This window comes from Triticum aestivum, chromosome 7D, assembly GCF_018294505.1.
Source record: "Triticum aestivum cultivar Chinese Spring chromosome 7D, IWGSC CS RefSeq v2.1, whole genome shotgun sequence".
NCBI classification, from domain to species: domain Eukaryota; kingdom Viridiplantae; phylum Streptophyta; class Magnoliopsida; order Poales; family Poaceae; genus Triticum; species Triticum aestivum.
The window spans coordinates 46806296-46826358 of NC_057814.1; the positions used below are offsets into that span (position 1 = coordinate 46806296).

General features: G+C 46.6%; 2 protein-coding genes and 3 non-coding genes across 5 annotated transcripts; 4 read left to right on the forward strand and 1 right to left on the reverse strand.

The window, feature by feature from the left end:
* The first annotated feature begins 7371 nt into the window (after window positions 1-7371).
* Window positions 7372-7444, forward strand: TRNAA-AGC (transfer RNA alanine (anticodon AGC)). The gene has a single exon. It is a non-coding gene; the product is annotated as a tRNA-Ala (tRNA).
* Window positions 7445-7529: 85 nt separating this feature from the next.
* TRNAG-CCC (transfer RNA glycine (anticodon CCC)) lies at window positions 7530-7600 on the forward strand. Its single transcript has one exon. It is a non-coding gene; the product is annotated as a tRNA-Gly (tRNA).
* A 1788-nt stretch (window positions 7601-9388) lies between these two features.
* Window positions 9389-9461, forward strand: TRNAA-AGC (transfer RNA alanine (anticodon AGC)). Its single transcript has one exon. It is a non-coding gene; the product is annotated as a tRNA-Ala (tRNA).
* A 780-nt stretch (window positions 9462-10241) lies between these two features.
* On the reverse strand, window positions 10242-13102 carry LOC123168271 (probable methyltransferase At1g29790). The gene is made up of 2 exons (XM_044586143.1): window positions 11562-13102; window positions 10242-10779 (listed from the first exon to the last, which is right to left on the reverse strand). The coding sequence occupies exon 1, from the start codon at window positions 12961-12963 to the stop codon at window positions 11605-11607; it is 1359 nt and encodes a 452-aa protein (XP_044442078.1). The 5' UTR covers window positions 12964-13102; the 3' UTR covers window positions 10242-10779; window positions 11562-11604.
* A 2051-nt stretch (window positions 13103-15153) lies between these two features.
* LOC123170740 (protein NRT1/ PTR FAMILY 2.13-like) lies at window positions 15154-15941 on the forward strand. Its single transcript, XM_044588519.1, has one exon. The coding sequence runs from the start codon at window positions 15375-15377 to the stop codon at window positions 15939-15941; it is 567 nt and encodes a 188-aa protein (XP_044444454.1). The 5' UTR covers window positions 15154-15374.
* Window positions 15942-20063: the final 4122 nt, after the last annotated feature.

Consider the following 20063-nt stretch of genomic DNA (forward strand, 5'->3'; position numbering starts at 1 on the left):
AGGCGTTCGAGCACGTCCCTGGCGGCGCCGTACGCCTCGTCTCCGGACGCCGCGCACGACGCCAGGAAGGCCTCCACGCCGCCGTTCCTGCTGTCGTCCTCGCTCGCCGCCATGCGTCCCCGGCCAGGTCAGGGTCGATGGTTCGGGCGGGGGATGAGGAGGAGCCCGGATGCGAGGAAAGATTGTGGCTACGAAGAGAAGATGAGGAGTGCGCGGCGCCGGCGGCGAGGAAGGGTGGGGGCGAACTCCAAAAGTACAACCTTTTTGTTTGTTTTGTGCAGTGGGACATGGACAGTGGAGTGGAGTCTTGCGGTGGTCAACTTAAATCTCCTCTCCTACAGAAACCGGTACAATGCCCGTGCGTTGCCACGGGCTTTTGAAATAGTTTGCAAGAGTTATATAAAGATAATGCATGTTAAATTTCACACGTACGGACAATATAACACAGACACAATTATTTAATAATTAAAGTACATTTTTGCAATGTAAATTACCAAAAAGAAAAATTAACGGCATGTCCATGTAACAAACTTAATGGAGTTCCAACTAAACATCTATTATAAAATTATTAATATCTAGGTTATACGTTTAAGAAATTCTTTCACAATATATGGAAAGTTGTCTTTAGCTTCATTCCCACGATGTTTTAGCAAGTATAATAAAATCTGCTTTCTCAACTCATATCCATCCTGCACAAACAATATATGTAGTTAGTATGAAAATAAGTAACGGACAATACTCACCGCGCAAACCGGCTTGACCGTTCCACCAGAGCATAAAATGAATTATCGCTAATCATAATTCCCATTAACATCAACCAGTATTCTTGGTGTTTATTAATGTTAGTCAACTGGCATTTCAAGTTTCATTACTGCCTGAAATGAAGGTTATCACTCTAAAATAGCATGGTCATATTAGTGACCGTGCAAACTTCAAGATTTAAAACCGATAAGCAGCCCTTCAAATTGGAAAGGGTGCACGTGCAACGCACGTAAGTTTAGGAATTTCTTCATCATTTTGATTATCTAAATCAATTTTTTTCATAATAGTTGTCACAATAACATGTTATGTTTAACAAGAATTGGTCTAAACTGAAATTTTATAACAATCCAAAGTCCAATTTCGGCAAACAGCCTCCTCGCTAGCAAGATGTGTCAGCACCATCCAATCGCCATCTCGCAACTGTCATCCTGGTGGTTTGGATTTCTGAATATGTTTATCTCTTTCCTGCCGCACGCAACACTTTATCTCCATGTCACGCCGAATCTTCTTTTTGGGCTATCATCAGGGGATTTTGTCTACCTAAATATAATTACACACCATGAAGACAAGCTCGAATTGCTGGTGGCTTGGATCGTCTCAACAACACCCAACCAAGAACCAACCGACCAGGCTCGATCCTCTGCAAGGAGGGCATACCAAATCATCTCCTTTTTTATCAACACAGATAGAATGTTCAAAACAATGCCATCATAATCAACATGGGCAAAACATAGCAAAAAATAAGGACATGCTATTGTTCTACGCGAGACAATAAGCAACTTCAGCATCCAGTGTCCCATCATCTACCATGAAGATTGGGAACTCCGTCGTTCCAAGATATGCTTCAATATTTCAACATTTCAAGATTGGGAACTCATTGCATGTAACTTTTTTCTTGCTTGTTAGCATAAACCCTGACATTGTCACCCCACAACAGAAAACATTAAGGTTTCACAACAAAAGAAAACATTTGAACAAAAGAAAGTTAACGTATAGCAGATCTCAACCCATCTTACATCGCAAACTGTTAACCCCAATATTTCATTATCTGAATGGGGGAATTAAGGTTGGATTTTGTCTCTGACGAATCAGATTTCTGGACATTGTCAACATCAAGATTCCATCGCATGGTTTCATAACAATCAACCTGTACATGGATCTCTGATTAAATTCTAGCCACTACCATGAAGCTCCCGGTCAGCAAGAGTTGTATTTTTTCTGTTTAAGCGGGCACCTAGTTTTTCTAATACATGGATGTAATTCTCCCCATGTGGCTCAAAAGAAGCATGATGCCCCTGGGTTCCTGAACCTTGACCCAACGCCACCCATTTATTTGTGACAATTTATGCCCAAATTTATCTCAAACAAAAGGTATGCCCAGATCTATAACACAAGCAGCTGAACAATTAAAAAATATAAATATCCTAGCCTTCTTTTTCATACAACTCATGAGATTCTACAGCAACAAAAATGATTTTACATTGTTTTTCACACACACATGAACCAGAGCTGCTAGGCAGCAATATTCCACCATTTGACAGTAACTATAACGATAAAGAATGACTACCATACCATATCCTTTACTACACAATGGAATACTAATGTGCAAACAAATGCCACTATTGCTCCTGAAGTATTCATATCATCGAGTAAGAATGGTTGCATGTTTATCACCTTTTCCAATCCAATGAAACTGATGTTATAACGCATTACACATGCTATGAAAGAAATTGATGAGAACAATATTACATTTGCTCTTACTGCAAATCAACACCAACAAATCTATAATAGGTTCATGCATAAAGCAAGTGAATTTGAAAAAGAAACCAGAACCTTATTAAGTGATCCTAATTCCATGCGAAGTTGCCTAGGAAAAATAGAAGTGGAGGATAAAGGTGGATTCCAAATAATAGTAATATAATACTCCTTCAAGGTAAAAAATGAAATCTAGTGGGTACAAGCATTTTGAATAATAAAGAAAATTAAGATCTAACTATATACGTGCAATGCATGTTTCTAAAATTCAAAGTATGTATGAATATATGTAAATAAAAGTTTTGCTTAGGTCATAATTTTTCATACTTCACAAACATTTTATCCTGTCAAATCATTGGCGCACATCCCCATTGTGCAGGATTTTTTTGGAACTTCCTATCTCCACTTACATCATGGATAGCATACAGCAAAAGTTAATTAAAATTCAATAGACTTCTATGAGATGACATGAGTGATGATCGGTGCAGGTTTATGGCATTGAGCATCATCTACTAACCCTTCAAAATGATGATTTTCATTTGGACCAAGTACATCTCAAGCTGCAAGCACAATAAAATCACCATGGGCTTGGAGCCCACCATCTCTCCACGTTCCTGCATGTGAAGAATTAACCAGTGCCCCAAGTCAGAACTACTGCTAACCTTATTCATGTAGACCTTACTAAAAATTCAGAAAATATGCAGAGTATCCATTTTTGTTAACCTAGCTATCTGCAGTCCAAGACAGAGCGTGACCATAATCCACACTACAACACATGAATATAGCTACCTTATGGGGCATATATGCCTAATCCTCATATCTTCTTGTTTGGAAAAGAGTTGACCATTTGCACATAGTATAGAATGGCGAAGATTGAACATGCTCTCGTACAATTGGGGAATGGTGTGGAGCTCCATAAGCGACGACGGCGATGCCGGCTACAGTTGTTCTGACAGGAACTAATTTGCTTACTCTTCGTTTTCAGTTAACCACATAGTACTACACTACCATATACAAAATCAGGAGAGGAAGGTACCTTCTGTACGCCCACTGCATGGGAGAGTTTTGTGGTGGACTGTATACCTGGACGCGATAATCTTGTTTCGGAGGAGCGCCCAACTGCGGCATGGAGGTCAGAGAGGGGTGAGAGCCGGACCGGCGTGATTCACACAGTGCAAACCTGATAAACAAAACGCAAAAGTCCAGCACCTGGTTTACTGCAAGGAGCTCGCTGGTGTCCAGATTCAACCCAAGGTAGACTTGCCCATTATCTCGCCCTTCCGCCATCGGATCGGCGGGATGTCCCCTGCTCAGCCGCTCCCGTCGACAGGTACGGCCGTCCGCGACTGCAGGCGTTGTGGCGGCGAGGGACTCTTGGAGATGCGATCGAGCAGCCTACCCCTTGACTTGCAGAGGCATGAGCTGATACGGACGTCGATCCCACTGACGGGCCCGGCGGAGTGCTGGTGCGGACTTGATGAATCGACACATGAAGTCGAATAGATCATGGAGCCCGGCACCGCCGCCGGCATCAGCGGGGTCCCGTCGCATGGGTCGTGGTCTAGGCTCGGGGGTCGTGTCGACAACGGCATGGAGGTAAGAGAGGTGAGAGCCTGCTGGTCGTGCCCTTCCTCCCCTCCCTTCCTTCTGTTCTCCCTGGAACCGCAGTAGGCCATGGAGGAGCTCAGCCACCGCCGTCGTCCCTCCGACTCTCGCCGGAGCCGTCCGTCGTCGACCCGATCCTGCTGCCATCCGCCAGATCCACAGCAGCCCCGCCGGAGCCCACAACTTGGCCATCACCGTTCCCTCGAGATGCCGCTGCCTCCCCGTGTTGACCGCGTCGCTCACCTGCATTCAGTGATCTTTCGATATCGGATTGGGTTTTCCTTTCCTTGGATTAGGAAACGATGTACCGGGGTCGACGCGGGGCGCGCGGAACGTTTGGTACGGCAGAGTTTTCGTCCGCCCAGGTAAATTGCTAAGTGCGTTTTTGGCTCTGGATTAGATTAAATTAAGTGATTCTGATCGTTTGGTTATAATTGAGCTATATTGTTATGTGTACGTTAGGCTGGGTACACTTAGCGATGTACATGTTTTCTTCTTTAATAAGTAGCAGATGGTTTACTTATGAATTTCTTTAAATCCATTATTTGTTTCCTCAAAATCTATTATTTATTTCCTAAAGCAAATTGCATTAATGAGAGAAATTCACTGATTTGGTTAAGGTAGGAAAGAATCTATTATTTGTTTCCTAAAGCAAATTGCATTTATGAAAGAGATTCGTTGATCTGGCTAAGCTAGGAAAGTTAGATCCGTGATCTTTTGTCATTAGGAAAGTGTTGAAAATAAACCGTATTAAATCCATTATTTGTTTCCTGAAAATCTATTAATTATTTCCTAAAGCAAATTGCATTAATGAGAGAAATTCACTGATTTGGTTAAGGTAGGAAAGAATCTATTATTTGTTTCCTAAAGCAAATTGCATTAATGGAAGAGATCTGTTGATTTCGTTAAGGTAGGAAAGAATCTATTATTTGTTTCCTAAAGCAAATTGCATTTATGAAAGAGATTCGTTGATTTGGCTAAGCTAGGAAAGTTAGATCCGTGATCTTTTGTCATTAGGAAAGTGTTGAAAATAAACCGTATTAAATCCATTATTTGTTTCCTGAAAATCTATTAATTATTTCCTAAAGCAAATTGCATTAATGAGAGAAATTCACTGATTTGGCTAAGGTAGGAAAGAATCTATTATTTGTTTCCTAAAGCAAATTGCATTTATAAAACAGATTCGTTGATTTGGCTAAGCTAGTAAAGTTAGATCCGTGATCTTTTGTCATTAGGAAAGTATTGAAAATAAACCGTACCGGACTACCAACTCCTCCATTAGGTTTTTTTCGCTGGTTAATCTTGGTAGGTCTTTTTTCGTTGGTTAACCTTCGTAGGTCTACTTTTTTGGTACGTGGATGGGTGCGGGTTGGGGCCTCAGGAGGAGGTTTTTTCGGTTTCTGATGGATAAGTCAGAGGTGGGAGTGAGGACGAAAAAAAACCGGACGAAAATGGTGGGACGAAAATAAACCCGGAACGGAGACTACCAACTGCTCCATTAGGAGTAGAGATGGGTCAACCCCGATTTTTCTTCTTATTATTTTTTCAAGGAAGAGTCAACCCGGATTTCTTGGTGCCATGGTTTGACGACTGCACTGCGCAAAATGATGAAGCTCTTGGACTGGGACATTGTGATGTGTGCGGCAATTCTTGAGGACTTTGGGGAACCCTCTAGTTTAAGGATCAACCAGGCAAAGTGTGTTCTTCTGCCGATTAGATGCTCTCCAGATCAAGTGGATCTACCGTGGCATGGACTTTGATGCACTGTTGGGAATTTACCACGCAGATGCTTGGGCCGTCCACTTTGCCTAAGGAAGCCAATAGCGGTGCACTTCCCAGAGATTGTCGATGGGATTGCCAAAAAATTACCAACATGGAAAACCACTTCAATGGACAAGGCCCGGCATCTGGTTATTGTTCTATCGGTGCTATGTGTGACGCCCATCCATGCTATGATGGCCCTCGATGTGCCACCAAAGGTTATAACCAGTGTCGTCAAAATCTGCACAGGGTTCTTGTGGGCCGGGAGTGCGGACGTGAGAGGTGGCAAGTGCGTAGTGGCTTGGAGCACCGTGTGTACCCTGAAGTGGTCGTCGGGTGGCCTTGGCATACCCAATCTACGTTGGCACAACTTTGCACTTCGTGCGAGATGGCTATGGCTTAAGCGCTTAGATGGATCCAGGTCACGGGCGGAGTTTGACCTCAACTTGTCGCCGGAGTCTCGTGCTATATATCAAGACGAAGTGTTTGTGGGTCTTAGAAATGGGCGAGGTTCTTTCTTCTGGGAGGACAGATGGATCAATGGAATGAGGATTCTGGGCATTGCCACCAAAACTATATGATCGGGTCCGGCCACGTATTAGGGATGCTAGAACGGTGGAGGAGGCGGGGAATGGTGCATGGCCAAGGGACATGGGCCCTGACTTGACCGTAGCAAAAATTGAGTACATGCCCCTATGGGAGCAAGTTAGCGTGGTCACCCTGCAGCCGGGTGTGATGGACGTTGTCAGAAGGGCTTGGGAGCCCAATGGTGTGTATTCTACACATTCAGCGTACGCGTGCAGGTTTGCAGGTTTACAACTTAACCCGGCAACTACGGTTGTTTCGGAAGTCCCGTGCCCCGTTGAGATGCCGTTTCTTCATCTGGCTGACTTTGCGTAACAGATTGTGGACGCCTGACATACTAGCTAGGCGAGGGCTGCCACACCAGAGCGCTTGCCCTTTGTACGGGCTGTAATATGGTTCAATCCTCAATTGAAGCACTGCACAACTAACATTGGGGTGCATTATGACACTTGAGTTCACAATGGAAGTATTAGTTAGGAATTTCAATAAGTGTGGGTTGATTTTTAGAAAGAAGGTTGCGGCACATCTATGCTGTCGTGAGGGAAGTACGCTAATCAACTATTCTTAAATAGTTGATCCCCACTAACTCTAATTCTCTCGACATGAGGCCTTCCATCAAGTGCGCCATGTCAACATCCACTTACGCTTTTTGCGTCCCCATGCAAACCACATGCATAGTCTTTGTTCACACGCAGTGCAAGTATAAACCATTTCTAGTTGATAATAGTTACTTTACCATTCCCTTTATCTTTCTTCCAAGAATGCTTAATCAGACTTAGTTTATTTATAAACTTTGTAGAACTTAAGCATGCCAAATTTTCCTTCATCTATTCCGGAGTCTCCTATTGACATGGAATATAGATTAGCCCTCACTAAATTTGTTGTTAATTTTTGTACATAGAAGGGGATGTAGCTCAGATGGTAGAGCGCTCGCTTAGCATGCGAGAGGTATGGGGATCGATACCCCACTTCTCCATTCTGCTTTTTTTGTTTTTTTATTTCTTTGCAGATCTGAGTGCTCTAGAATCCAAATTAATCTACCAAAGGAAAACACCACCAAAGCGCATCTGGTGTAGTGGTATCATAGTACCCTCCCACGGTACTGACCAGGGTTCGATTCCCTGGATGCGCATTTTTTTTCTCTCTTTTTTGTCTTTTTTCCTCTATAGTAATTTGGTGTCACTGCCGCTTCTAAAAAAACAATTTTGTAGATATATAATGGTGGAAGCATCTGAAATAGCACATTTACTTCCTCCATGAGTGGTATTTTTTAATATTTTTTCTACAAATGTAGAGGTGTCACTGCGGCAGTCAAATTATCACCAATTTTTTAGATAGAGATGAATTGGGAATTAGCACATTTTTCTGGTCCTTTTTTTTGGGGTAAAAGGAACAAGACCAGGTCCCACTATGATGAACAAGAACACAAAGACATGAAAAATAACGCCGGCCAACACAAATCCTGGTCAGAGAAGCAATACTTACAACAAGATTATAACTAGTGAAAGTCAATCAGGACAGCATAACACACACCAAATGTAAATGGTAATAGCAGCAAAGTGCTACTTCAGACATACATAGTGTTCAGTTCTACCAGTACTATAACATAGTGCCAAAAACACTTTTATATTTGAACGCCATGTCAGGATGCTCTTGAGTCAGAACTGAATGCTACTCCCTCCGTTCCAAATTACTCGTCGTGGTTCCAAATTTGAACTAAAACCACGACGAGTAATTTGAAACGGAGGAAGTATTTCTGAAGGTGTTTCACTAGCTCTACAATGGAGTATTTTGCCCATAGTTGTTGAATCGGACTGCCTCGAGGCCGTTAACGTACTGAGAGACAAGGAAGTTGATAGATGAAGAAACTCTTTCCTGATTCGGGAGATCAAAAGGAAACGGAACGAACGAGATATTGTATTACTCACATGCGGTAGGGTTCTTACTGACACGCGGCGAGAGACTGGCGCTGGTGCGGCACGTCCTTTGCTCCATGCCGGCCACATGCTTGCGGCGATCGTCCTCAACGCCCATGTGCTCAAACAAGTCGATCGTGTCATCAGGGAATTCCTGTGGCATGGTCGGAAGGACAAGGCTGCGGGGCATTGTGCGGTCAACTGGCGTCGAGTTTGCATGCCCCTGGAGCTTGGTGGCCTCGGCGTTCGCGATTTGCACCGCACCGGGATCTCCCTCCGGGTGCGCTGGCTTTGACTGCGGGTCACGGACCCCTCCCGTCCTCATCGGCTGCTCCTTCTCCCGCACGGTTTGGCACGACGTCTATGCATCCCTGTGGATGACCGGTACCACGCCGCACGAGACGAGCTATTCTACCACTGGTGGCAGTGCACCACCACGGACGCACCCGCATCTCTCGGAATTCTGGTCGCGTGGTTGGTCGCTCTGGAAGCACAGGAACGCATGCACTTTCGACAGAATCCAACCGTCGGCCTCCGCCCTGACTCAAACCATTCTTGACGAGGCTAGATTGTGGGCGTCTGCACGGGCGAGAGCCGAGAGGGCTAGCCCAATTCACGTTCGACCCACCCTGAATCTTGTATTTTCCTTTTCTTTTCGCTCGCTAGCATGACCACCCTTTGTATGTGGTTAGGCGTAGCGATTGTAACTCTACTCTACCTATCAATGCAATGATACGCACCCCGCGTATTCGCGAAAATGCTGTAGGTTTCAAAGCTGTACGGCTGTTTTTTTCTGTTAGGGTCATGACCTCCTGAGGTCGTTAAACTTTGGGGAAACTGAACGCAAAAAACAAAGAAGTGGGGTATACCTACGTAACCACCTTTTTGTACACCACACAGTTGCGATTTTCAATAAGACATGTAGATTTCTCGGCCAAAAAAAAGGCAAGACACATAAATTATACACTAGTTAAGGATATTAGTTAATTGTATCTAACAAAGAAGGGGATGTAGCTCAGATGGTAGAGCGCTCGCTTAGCATGCGAGAGGTATGGGGATCGATACCCCACTTCTCCAATATAAAATTTTTGTGTTTTTTTTTTTTGCAAATATGAATACTTTAGAATCCAATGGATGCGCGTTTCTTCTCATTTTTATCCTTTTGTAAGTTTAATTCCCTGGATGCGCATTTTTATCCGAATGGTCAATCTAATGCTCACCATCTCTGAAGTAAACAACAAGAGAAAGATCACTGAAATTGCTGAATTAGCACATTTACCTCGTCCATGAGTGGTCCTTTCTTCTTCTTTTTTTGGTGAACTAACAAGACAAGAGACATGCAACAGCAGAAAATTAACCCCGTCTAATACCAGACTTCCAGCAGAACATACATAAATAATGGAAACACCATGGTGAAACTGTCACCATGCAAGCTAGATAAAGATGAACTGGGAATTAACACATTTATACCTGGTCCATTTGGGGGGGGTAAAAGGAACAAACTAGGTTCCACTATGATGAACAAAAACAAAAAGACATGGAACCTTACAGAAAATTAACGCCGGCCAACACAAACCTTGTCACAGAAGCAGCAGCAAAGAAAGACCCCAGCTAGCAACACTCACAAGATTATATATCACCGAAGTACCAGCCTTTTTTCTGCCAACTGGTGAAAGCCAATCAACCAAAATTCACAACTTATTCCTACCCAGTTGCCAAAATCAGTAGGACCAATGTGTGCACTGAGCATGAAGGATCAAAAATATTAAGCCACGGACCATTTCAACGACTAAAATGCCACAAATTCTCACCAAGAAATTGGCATTTCAAACTGCAACCACTCCCTAGTAACAACGAAAACTGAGAGCAAGCAGGGGGGAACATTATAACAGTTCTATATAGCCTTAACATGATGTACGTCGCATAATGGTAACAATGCAGCATTTCAGGCAGCCTTTACACTTTGGAGGAGATGTGTATGTGGAAGCTCATAATTTACATTCCAAGAAGGAAGGTCTGCTCCCGGCTGATACAGCCATATACTCATCCTGACCTTCATTTTGTAGGTAAGCAGATTGTGTATGTACAGGGAAGGAAAGCACAGAAATCCCTGATTTCATCAGATGGTGCTCCTAGAATTGATAGTTTTATGTTCGGCAAAAAACTTTTACATGGCAACTCTTCAGTCTGCGGTTAAGAGAACTTCACATGTACTTCGGAGATATAGTGTATCCTCCTTTTCTAGACGCCTTAGACCATCAGAAATCCGAAGACTGAAAATCAGTGATGCTATGGCTGTATGAAATGCACCGACAACTATATTTTGATTGGTTTCTGATGATAAGAATTGGTTGTGTTCCCCCCTGCTCCGGAAGAAGCAAAGCACCGTAATAACCTGATCCATATGGACATGGTATTGCTATAATTTAGGACAACTGGATACGAATAGGTCTATATAATAACTCTGATACATGGTACACTCATACAACTAACTATAAAGAATTCATATCTGTAGGCCAGTGTCAAAAAGAAAAACAACAAAATATGACATGATATTTTTCGCATGACACGTAAATTAGCGCAAAACATATATTGTTTCAGAAAAAAAAAACTATTCCTGATCAAGCTTCAAGCACAAGATGTCAATAATTTTTTCAGTTAATAATTATATTGTGATAAATAAGATAACCAATTGTTGGACTATTTTGCTTATGCAGGTTTGCCTAAGCTATATGGGAATTAATGGTAGACAGATGGATTGAAAGGAGCTGCACAACATACTATCAATGATAGACTTGGATGGACCATATCATGGGTAGGTAGCTTGAAGAGCGTCAATTTATTTCGCGTTCTTCCTGAAATGGAAGATCAGTACAGTGTACACCATTTTCCAACCTCTTCCACAAATTGCAATTCACCAATAGAGCAACAAAAGTAGCACTGCACGGCTTGTGTCCCATCTAATAGCATCAACAAATGTAGAAGAGTTGTACAATCTTGCAGTTATTTTCAGTCACTATCTCTCAACAATCAACAACCAATGGAATCAAGCTAATCCGTAGCACCGGTTTCTTCTGTAATCTAAAAAATTCCTTGGCACCTATACGGCATTCACATTCACATTCGTCCCATCAAAATCTGGGAGCTACAAACAATTTGAGGGCACAGTGGCCGTACCTCTGATCAAGGAGCCTGGATTGATCAATCCTTGTGTATGATTTCAGCTCCTTGCCGGCTTTCGCAGCACCGCGGAGAGGTAGGTTGATGTCGCCGCACCGCCGGCCTTCTCTCCGGCGACCCACTTGAGCTTCTTGTAACCAAACCTCTCTATGAGCTTGGCAACCACCCGCCTCCTCTCCTCGCTCTGGCACAGGTAGCTGTCGATCCAGAGCAGCCCGCCGGCGCGCAGCACCCGGTCGACGTCGAACATGAAGAACTCCAGCGCCTCCGGCGTCGCCGCCTGCCCCATCGCGGGCGCCCCGGCCTCGTCCAGCGCCGCGGTGCCGACGTGCACCAGGTCGAACACCCCGTCGTAGAAGGGGAACCGGTGCGCCGGCGAGAGCAGCAGCGGGAACAGGCCCCTTGACGCCACGAACTCGTTCATGGGCTTCCCGGGGCCGTCGAGCACGGACGTGACGACGGTGACCCCGCGCTCCCTCATCCGGGCGGCGAAGTTGGCGGCGCCGCCGGCGACGTCGAGGCCGATCCGGATCTTGGACGCGCCCAGGCGCAGCACGTCGTCGGCGAGGAACTCGTGGCCGCCGCCGCGCGCGGGGCCGGCCCAGCGGCGGTGGTCGAGGCCCATGCCGGAGGCCGGGAGCGGGGCGCGGGGCCCGCGGGTGAGGCACCGGCGGCGGGGGAGCGGCTCGCAGCCCTTGGAGACGAGGCGGCGCGGGAGGGTGGAGTTGCGCGGGCAGGCGGAGTGGGGCGCGTAGGACATGAAGGCCGAGAGGAGCGCCAGCGCGGACGGGGACCGGAGGCAGGAGGCGGCGACGGAGGCCGGCATGTGGGTGAGCCCCGTCCGCGCGTCGCGGCCGAGCGGCAGCGCGTGCGGGGTGAGGAAGAGGAGCAGCTCCGGGGGCAGGCCGTCCGGGAGGCGGGCGCCGGAGGAGGCGCCGTCGCCGATCTCGAGCGCGATGGCGGCGACGTGCGCGGAGAGGTTGGAGGAGGGGATTGCGCTGGCGGCGGGGTCGTGGCGGGGGGAGGCGGCGAAGAAGGCGAAGAAGGCGAGGAGGTTGGTGCAGAGGAGGGAGAGAAGCATGAGGAGGTTGAGCGGCGCCGGGGAGCAGAGGCAGGAGAGGGGCCCGCCGTGGCGGCGGCGGGACGCCGGCAGCTTCAGGGACACGGACCCCATGGCGCGCGCCGCCGGCTCCGGTGCCCGCCCCCGAGCGCGCGAGAAAAGGGAGGGAAGGCAGCGGCTTTTGCGAGCTCGGCTGGTGGGAGCTCCGGCACGGCGCGGCCGGGAGGGATCTCGGGCTCCACTCCGGGCGCCGGCTTTCTCAGCGAGAGCGAGTGGAGTGGAGTGGGGACTGGGGAGTGAGATAGCGAGGACCAAGGGGGCTGTCGTTGTGTATGACATCCGGTCTCGTAGATACCTTAATTTATTTGTTATCCCAAACACAGTACATTTCTTTTAGTTCTAAAATACATCAGGTTCTAGGTTTGGCCTAATTCAAATTTTTAAAAGTTTTTAGAGATTCCTTGTATTGTTTGTTGGATTAGGTCTAACTTTCTTGACCAAACTGCAAGCGTGGAATTTTACGAGATGAAATAGGGACCAACGTCTTTTTAACCGTTGGATTTGAGCGTGAATCTTCTAACAGAGGAGAGCAGCTACGTCAGCGAACGAAATTGATCAAGGAAAACACAGCGAGCGAGGACGACGTGCTGGATCTGAGAGGGAGATGAGGCGGGGTGAGGAAGAGAGGGATAGATGTGAAGAGGAGCGGAGAGACTCATCGTCGGCGCCGTCTCGTCACGCACGGGCGAGTCGTCGTGGGTTCCGTCCCGGATGGAGGCGACCTCCGCCGAGGACCAGCCCTTGACGATGGGTGGTAGATCTGGAGTGTTGGGAGGGAGCGTGCCCGATCTGGGGTGAGGAAGATAGGCGCCATGCATGGCCACCGCCGGCTGACCTGCTTCGGATCCATGCCATGGCCGCGGGCTAAGTTGTGGGAGAGGTGGGGATGGGGATGGGAGTGGTGGTGCCGGCGACTGCGGGGTCGGGGGAGATGGTTTGGTTTGGTGGGTGGGGAGACGGAGCTACAAGACGAATGGATTTTCAAAAATTTGCTTGTTTGAACCAAAAATCTCAGCGCGGGCGAGACTCGAAACTTGTGTTTGAGCGGGAACTATTTCGGTACCAAGGTATAGAGGGCGTCCTCATCAGCAGTTGGTCAGCTTGACCCTCCCACGGATCGAGCCCCCTCTTAAACTGGTCTGAGCCGTCCGACCACATCTGATTGAGTAGAGATCGGGAGAGAACCTCAACTACATTATGGTTTGATGGATGGGTGGGCGATGTTATTAGTTTGGCTTGAACCCGAAAATCCTAGAGGACGAAGAGCGCGAGAAATATGTTGGCGCTTGGAATGGGTGGATTTTGTCTTCGCCTAGGATAGGTGGGGGAGATGTGGGCTTAATCACTTGCGATTTGGAGTAGCCTGGGCCGCATGAATGAACGGCGACCACTTCGTGCGAAGAGGGGTTTTCGACCGGGATGAATGAATTGCTCGCACTGATTTGTGGATTTCTAACTGACGGGGTCCACATTGGAGGGATGTTTTGATGGTCCACGTTGTAGATGCCCTAACTAGTTAGTGGAGTAAGGGGCTAGCGGGTGAGTAAAAGGAAATACTACTTGGTGTAAAAATATCTTCTTTCATGGGGTGGGATGGGATTATCATTAGTACTTGTACGTACTCCCTTTGTATCAAAAATATTATAATCTAAAATTGGATCAAGAACGTCTGATTTCTATACAGCAAATGGACTTTATTTCTCATATGAGGTCATATCGTTTACAGGTAAATGAGAAACAAAGTCAGGGATTACATCATCCCAAACGTCTAATATATTCTCATATACGGAGAGAGTATACAATTTATTTTCTTTTTTGACGAAGAGATATTAGTATTAACGGCGGGTGCACGTACGTACCCAACCAAAAGCGAAAAAGAAGAAGAGTACATATCCAAAATCCAAAGGAAAAGAAAATGCTAGTGCACGTTCCGTAACGATCGAGGCTCGTCACGTCACGCGTATCGGCGTATGGACGTGCTGTGCGTACGTACGTTTGAAAAAGAAAAGAAAAAGAAAAACGATCGAGGCTCATGTTCGTCTCCCACGGCCGTACACATGCACGCATGGCCGTGCTGTATGGACGCACGTGCCGGAACGATCCCGCACGGCTCCTTCGTCGTCTTCTCAATGCTCTCCCTCATCACTCTATGAAAAAAGAAAAAGAAAAAGTAGTGCACGTACCGGAGCGATCGACGCTCGTCTCGTCTCGTCACGTCCATACGCACGCGTGTATGGTTTGAGTGAAAAAAGAAAGGAAGAAGAAACGATGGTGCCGTTTGTTTGGCTAACGCGGGGAATCAGCGCATGCATGCATTCTTCGCTTGCCGCCAGCGTTCACACGGAATCAGCGGGCGCGTCATCTCTCTCTCTCAATCAGTAACGTTGATCAAGGCGAAGCTCGAGGAGGCCAATCCATGGATCGCGTCCATCAACAGATTGTCCCCCAAGGACGCGCTCTATTCTGACGGGAAGACGCCGGCGAACCCATGGAGGTTGTGCACGGTGCAGCAAGTGGGGGCGGTGAAGTGCCTGGCGCGCATCATCCCGGTGTGGTCATCGGGGATCGTCTACTTCGTGGTGCTCACCCAGCTTGGCACCTACGTCGTGCTCCAGGCAGCGCAGACCGACCGCCGGATCAGCAACGCCAGCAGCTTCCAGATCCCGCAGGGCTCCTTCATCGTCTTCTCGATGCTCTCCCTCACGCCCTGGATACCCGTGTACGACCGGGTGGTGGTGCCGGCGCTCCGCCGCTTCACCAAGCACGAGGGCGGCATCACCCTGCTCCAGCGCATCGGCGTCGGCCTGGCGCTCTCCGTCGCGACGATGCTGGTGTCGTGCTTCTGGCTGGTGCCGCAGCTGCTGCTGGCGGGCTTGTCCGAGGCGTTCGGCGGCATCGGGCAGCTCGAGTTCTTCTACCGGCAGTTCCAGGAGAACATGCGGAGCGTAGCCGGGGCGATCTATTGCCTGGGGTTCGCCCTGGCGAGCTACGCGAGCGGGGTCATGGTGACGGTGGTGCACCGGGCGACGAGGGGGCGGGACGGGCGGCCGGACTGGCTGGCGCAGGACCTGGACCAGGGGAGAATCGACCTGTTCTACCTCGTCACCGCCGCCATCGCCGCCGTCAACCTCATATACTTCGTTGTCTGCGCGCGGTGGTACAGGTTCAAGGAGTCCAACGGCAACGACGACGGCTCCCACGCCAGCGCTGACGTCGAGCTCGTCCCAAAAATGTCCGCGAGTGCGGCGCCCGTTTAGCTTAGTTACGCCGTGATTGGTAGATTATAATGAACATGTACAGTATGTACGTAGTACCATTATACTAAAATATAATACACCACGCATGCAAGGAATGGCAAGAGCAGAGCACTAAGATATACTGTATGTGAGAAGGCGTTCTCGCGCGCTAGCGGCCGCCACATGGTTCTAGAAAAAAAACATGTGTACAGCAACAATTTGAATATACTCCTGAAGACATAATTATTTTTCTAAAATAACTTCTATCCTGTCAAAATACTAAAATAGTGAAAACACATATACTTCAATGTCTGCACGCGTTGGTACAGGTTCAAGGAGTTCCCTCAAAAAAAAAAACAGGTTCAAGGAGTCCAACGCAACGACGACGGCTCCCACGCCTGCGCTCGTCAAGGTGGTCGACGGAAGACCAGACAAGTCCGCGAGTGCCGCCCCGGTTTAGCTTAGTTCGGCCGCGATGCATAGATTGGTAGCTAGAAACTTTTTTTTGCGGGATTGGTAGCTAGAAACTAGTGGACATATTTTTATGATTGTATGTACGATTATAGAATAAAAATACATGAGGCATGCAAGGAACTAAATCCATTAAGGTACGGTAAAATGGTGACCAACCAGCTACGTCACATGGCGCATGCTGGTTGGTCACGGTGAGAAAGTTTTTAATTTTTTTTAAATGGCAGTGAGACTTCTTTTTCCTTTTCAAGGAAAGTGTTTCAAGCATTTTTCTTATTGAGATGGATGTGATGTCCACGTGACACGAGAATGTTTTTTCTATTTTAAGACGAAGGTGAGGTGCTCACAACTTTCTTTCAAGTGATCCGCAGTGGCGGCCCCAACCACCAGTGGCTAGAGCAGAGCACAAGAAAACAGAGAGGCAACTCCAACATTATTTACCATGCGTAGCCTATTAACTGGAGGCCTGGAACTAATTGTGCTTGCATTATTTGTCACGACCAGCGCTAGCTACAATGCAGCAGCGCGACTTGAATGCCGAGTCTTTGCTATATGAACTGAATATATTGACCTGCCGAGTCTTCGGCGTGTCATCGTTGAGCCAGCAGAGCTGGTCGGAATGGAATCGGCCGTTGGACCTCCATATAATGTTGACCAGCTCTTGACCACCTCTCGCGATTGGCGATTTCGAGCGAATCTGCTCTGACCGCCGCCGCCGCTGCCGCCGGCCTCCTCCGTAGGCTCAGCTCCCGGCGGCTCCTGCTCCCCATGGCTACCCCTCTCTAGCAGCTCGCGCAAGCATCCCCTCTCCAGGCGGCGCGCTTCCAAAGAGCAACGGCTGGATCTATCCTCTGCCTCCCCACTCCGGTGAGTTGTCGCAGCAATTTGCCCCTCTGGTTTGTCCGGCGCTGGCCCTTTTATCTGCTCCTTAACCCCCCGCCTGAACCATTGGAAGGTGCTCGGGCTGGCTGTATCGAGAGGATCTATTCCCGTGGTTCTGCATCTGGCTGAAGGGTGTGTTGGGCATGTCATCTGGTGCCAGCAAGATGCCGTTAGGGGAGAAGCAGAATGCTGCAATGGGGAAGGAGCCTGTTGAGAAGGCGGAAGGGGTGGACTCCATGATGGGGCGCCTTAACCTCCTCGCGGACGACACTGATTTTGTGGAGATGAGTGATGATGAGGAAGGGGATTGCTCGATGCCGGTGAAGTGGTCGCTGCTCGGGATGATCCTCTCGCCCACTGTGATTCATATCAGCACCACCACGTCGGCAATGCGCCCGGCCTGGGGAAATCCTAGGGGGCTCAAGCTCAGGAACGTTCGAGACAATGTGTTTGTGGCTGGTTTCGCGAACAAGTCTGACAGAGACAGGGCTCAAGAGGGGACGCCATGGGTGGGTAAACATGCGGTACTCCTTCAAGACTACAACCCCCGGCTTCGTCCGTTAGATTTGACTCAATGTCTATCTGGGTCAGAATCCTGAACTTTCAGTAAATTGCAATTGGGTATTTTTATGTGCCAGTACCAACTTTAGGGCGAGGCGTTATAAAAAAGCTAAAACTGCTGTTTATATATATTGACAGGAAAACTAACTGGTTGGGCCCGCTTGTCGGGTGCTGATGTGGCAAGATTTTTGCAGAAAACTCCCTTGCTTTGTGCGTAATCACGTAAATTCCTAATTATTTCGGGGAAAAGGCTCCTATGAGAGGCTTTTTTTCCGTTCGTAATTTCCACCATCGATTCGGACTCTGTTTGAAAATTTGCGTCGGTTTCAACAAGTAAATAAATTAAACAAAAATTGAATCCTGCGCCGGATTCGAACCGGCGACATTCAGTTCAGCACCGCAGCGGGCTAGCCAGACCGCCAAGGCAACGCTCGCGACAGGAAGCAGGCGGGAACCATTTTATAGTATATAAGGGCACGCTGGGCCGGCCCACCGAGGCCTGCATTGTTTTTTCCTTTCGCACTTACCTGGTGCGCGTGTTGGGGCTCATTCGTTGCCCAGATTTCTTTACGTTTCATTTGTCTTACTTATTATGCTTTATATTTTTTTCTGGTTTTGGTTTATTTTTAGGTTTTTCTTTCTTATTTTTTCATTCACTAGGTTGGTTTTTCTTCTGGATTTTTAACATTTTTTATGATGGGTTTTAGTATATACATTGGTAATATACATTGAACATTTATACGGTGAACATTTATTTCATGTAATGAACTTTTGGTAATATACATTGAACATGTTTTCAATGTCAATTTAATTTTTTCTAATATATGTTGAATTTTTTTCTTAAGATATGATGACATTTTGCATAATGCGCGGTGAAATTTTCGTAATTTATGGTGAACATTTTCTTAATACACGATGAGTTTCAAGAATATTATGATTACACAATTTCTTAATTTATAGTGAACATTTTTAATACACGATGAACTATTCTACAAACGGTGAACACTTTTCTAATAATATGAATGTTGAACATATTTTGAATGCAGATTGAATATTTTTTTAATATATGTTGAAATATTTTCTTAAGATATGATTAAAAGTTTACTTAATGCACGGTGATTTTTTTTATAATTTATGGTGAGCATTTTCTTAATACACGATGAGTTTCAAGAGCATTATGGTGAACATTTTCTTAATACATGGTGAATTATTTGTATTTCAAGAAATGTTCAGCATGTGTTAAAAACTTATTGTGTAAATAATCCTTGCATTTCAAGAGACACGTCGATTTTTAATAAAAGTTGAACAGTATTAATGCATTTCTAAGATTTATTATGATTACAAATTTATTTTTAATACATGTTGTCAAGTTTTTAATTAATGGTGCATTTTAAAAAATAAAATCAATATGCGAGTAACTCAAATAAAAAAACTGTGTGTTGGGCATATTTTTTAAATAGTTGTGTATTTGTATAATATAATTAGGGTACATAATAATTGTGCATGGTTGTGGTCCTGAGTATAGACACATTAAATTTGGGCCGTGCCTGTGTTCTAGTCTGGTGCTTGACACTTAATAATACTAATGTGTAATCGCAAAATATATATGTATTAATATCATGATTAAAAAAAAGTAACCCAGCGTGCAGCCTCGCTGGGCCAACCGCCGGCCCAACATCTTCAGTATAGTATAAAATAATTCAGCGCTGCCGTGGCGGGATGGCTAGCCCGCTGCTCTGCTGTACTGCAGGTCGCCGGTTCAAATCCTGCGCGGGAGGCATTTTTTTGTTAGTTTTATTTACTTGTTCAAACTGACGCAAATTTGCAAACGAGTCCGAATCGGTGATGGAAATTACGAACGGAAAAAGAAGCCGCTCATAGGAGCCTTTTTCTCCGGAATAATTGGGCATTTACGTGATTACGCACAAAGCAAGGAAGTTTTTTGCAAAAAACTTGCCACATCAGCACCCGACAGGCGGGCCCAACCAGTCAGTTTCCCTGTGAATACGTATAAACAGCAGTTTTAGCCTCTTTTGCAACGCCTCGCCCCAAAGTTGGTACTGACATGTAAAAATTACTAATCTTGGTACCAATCTGCTTTCAGTGCCCCAATTGTGATACTTCTGTGTAATTTACTCCCTTTGAATGGATGAACAATCGCAAGGGCCTGAAGATTGCAAAACTGATCGACAAGAACTGCACGGTGGATGTGGACGAGGGTATCGATGC

Coding starts and splice junctions, on each gene's coding strand:
- LOC123168271 (XM_044586143.1), bottom strand. CDS start 12,963: ATGTCATACACAACGACAGCCCCCTTGGTCCTCGCTATCTCACTCCCC.
- LOC123170740 (XM_044588519.1), top strand. CDS start 15,375: ATGCTCTCCCTCACGCCCTGGATACCCGTGTACGACCGGGTGGTGGTG.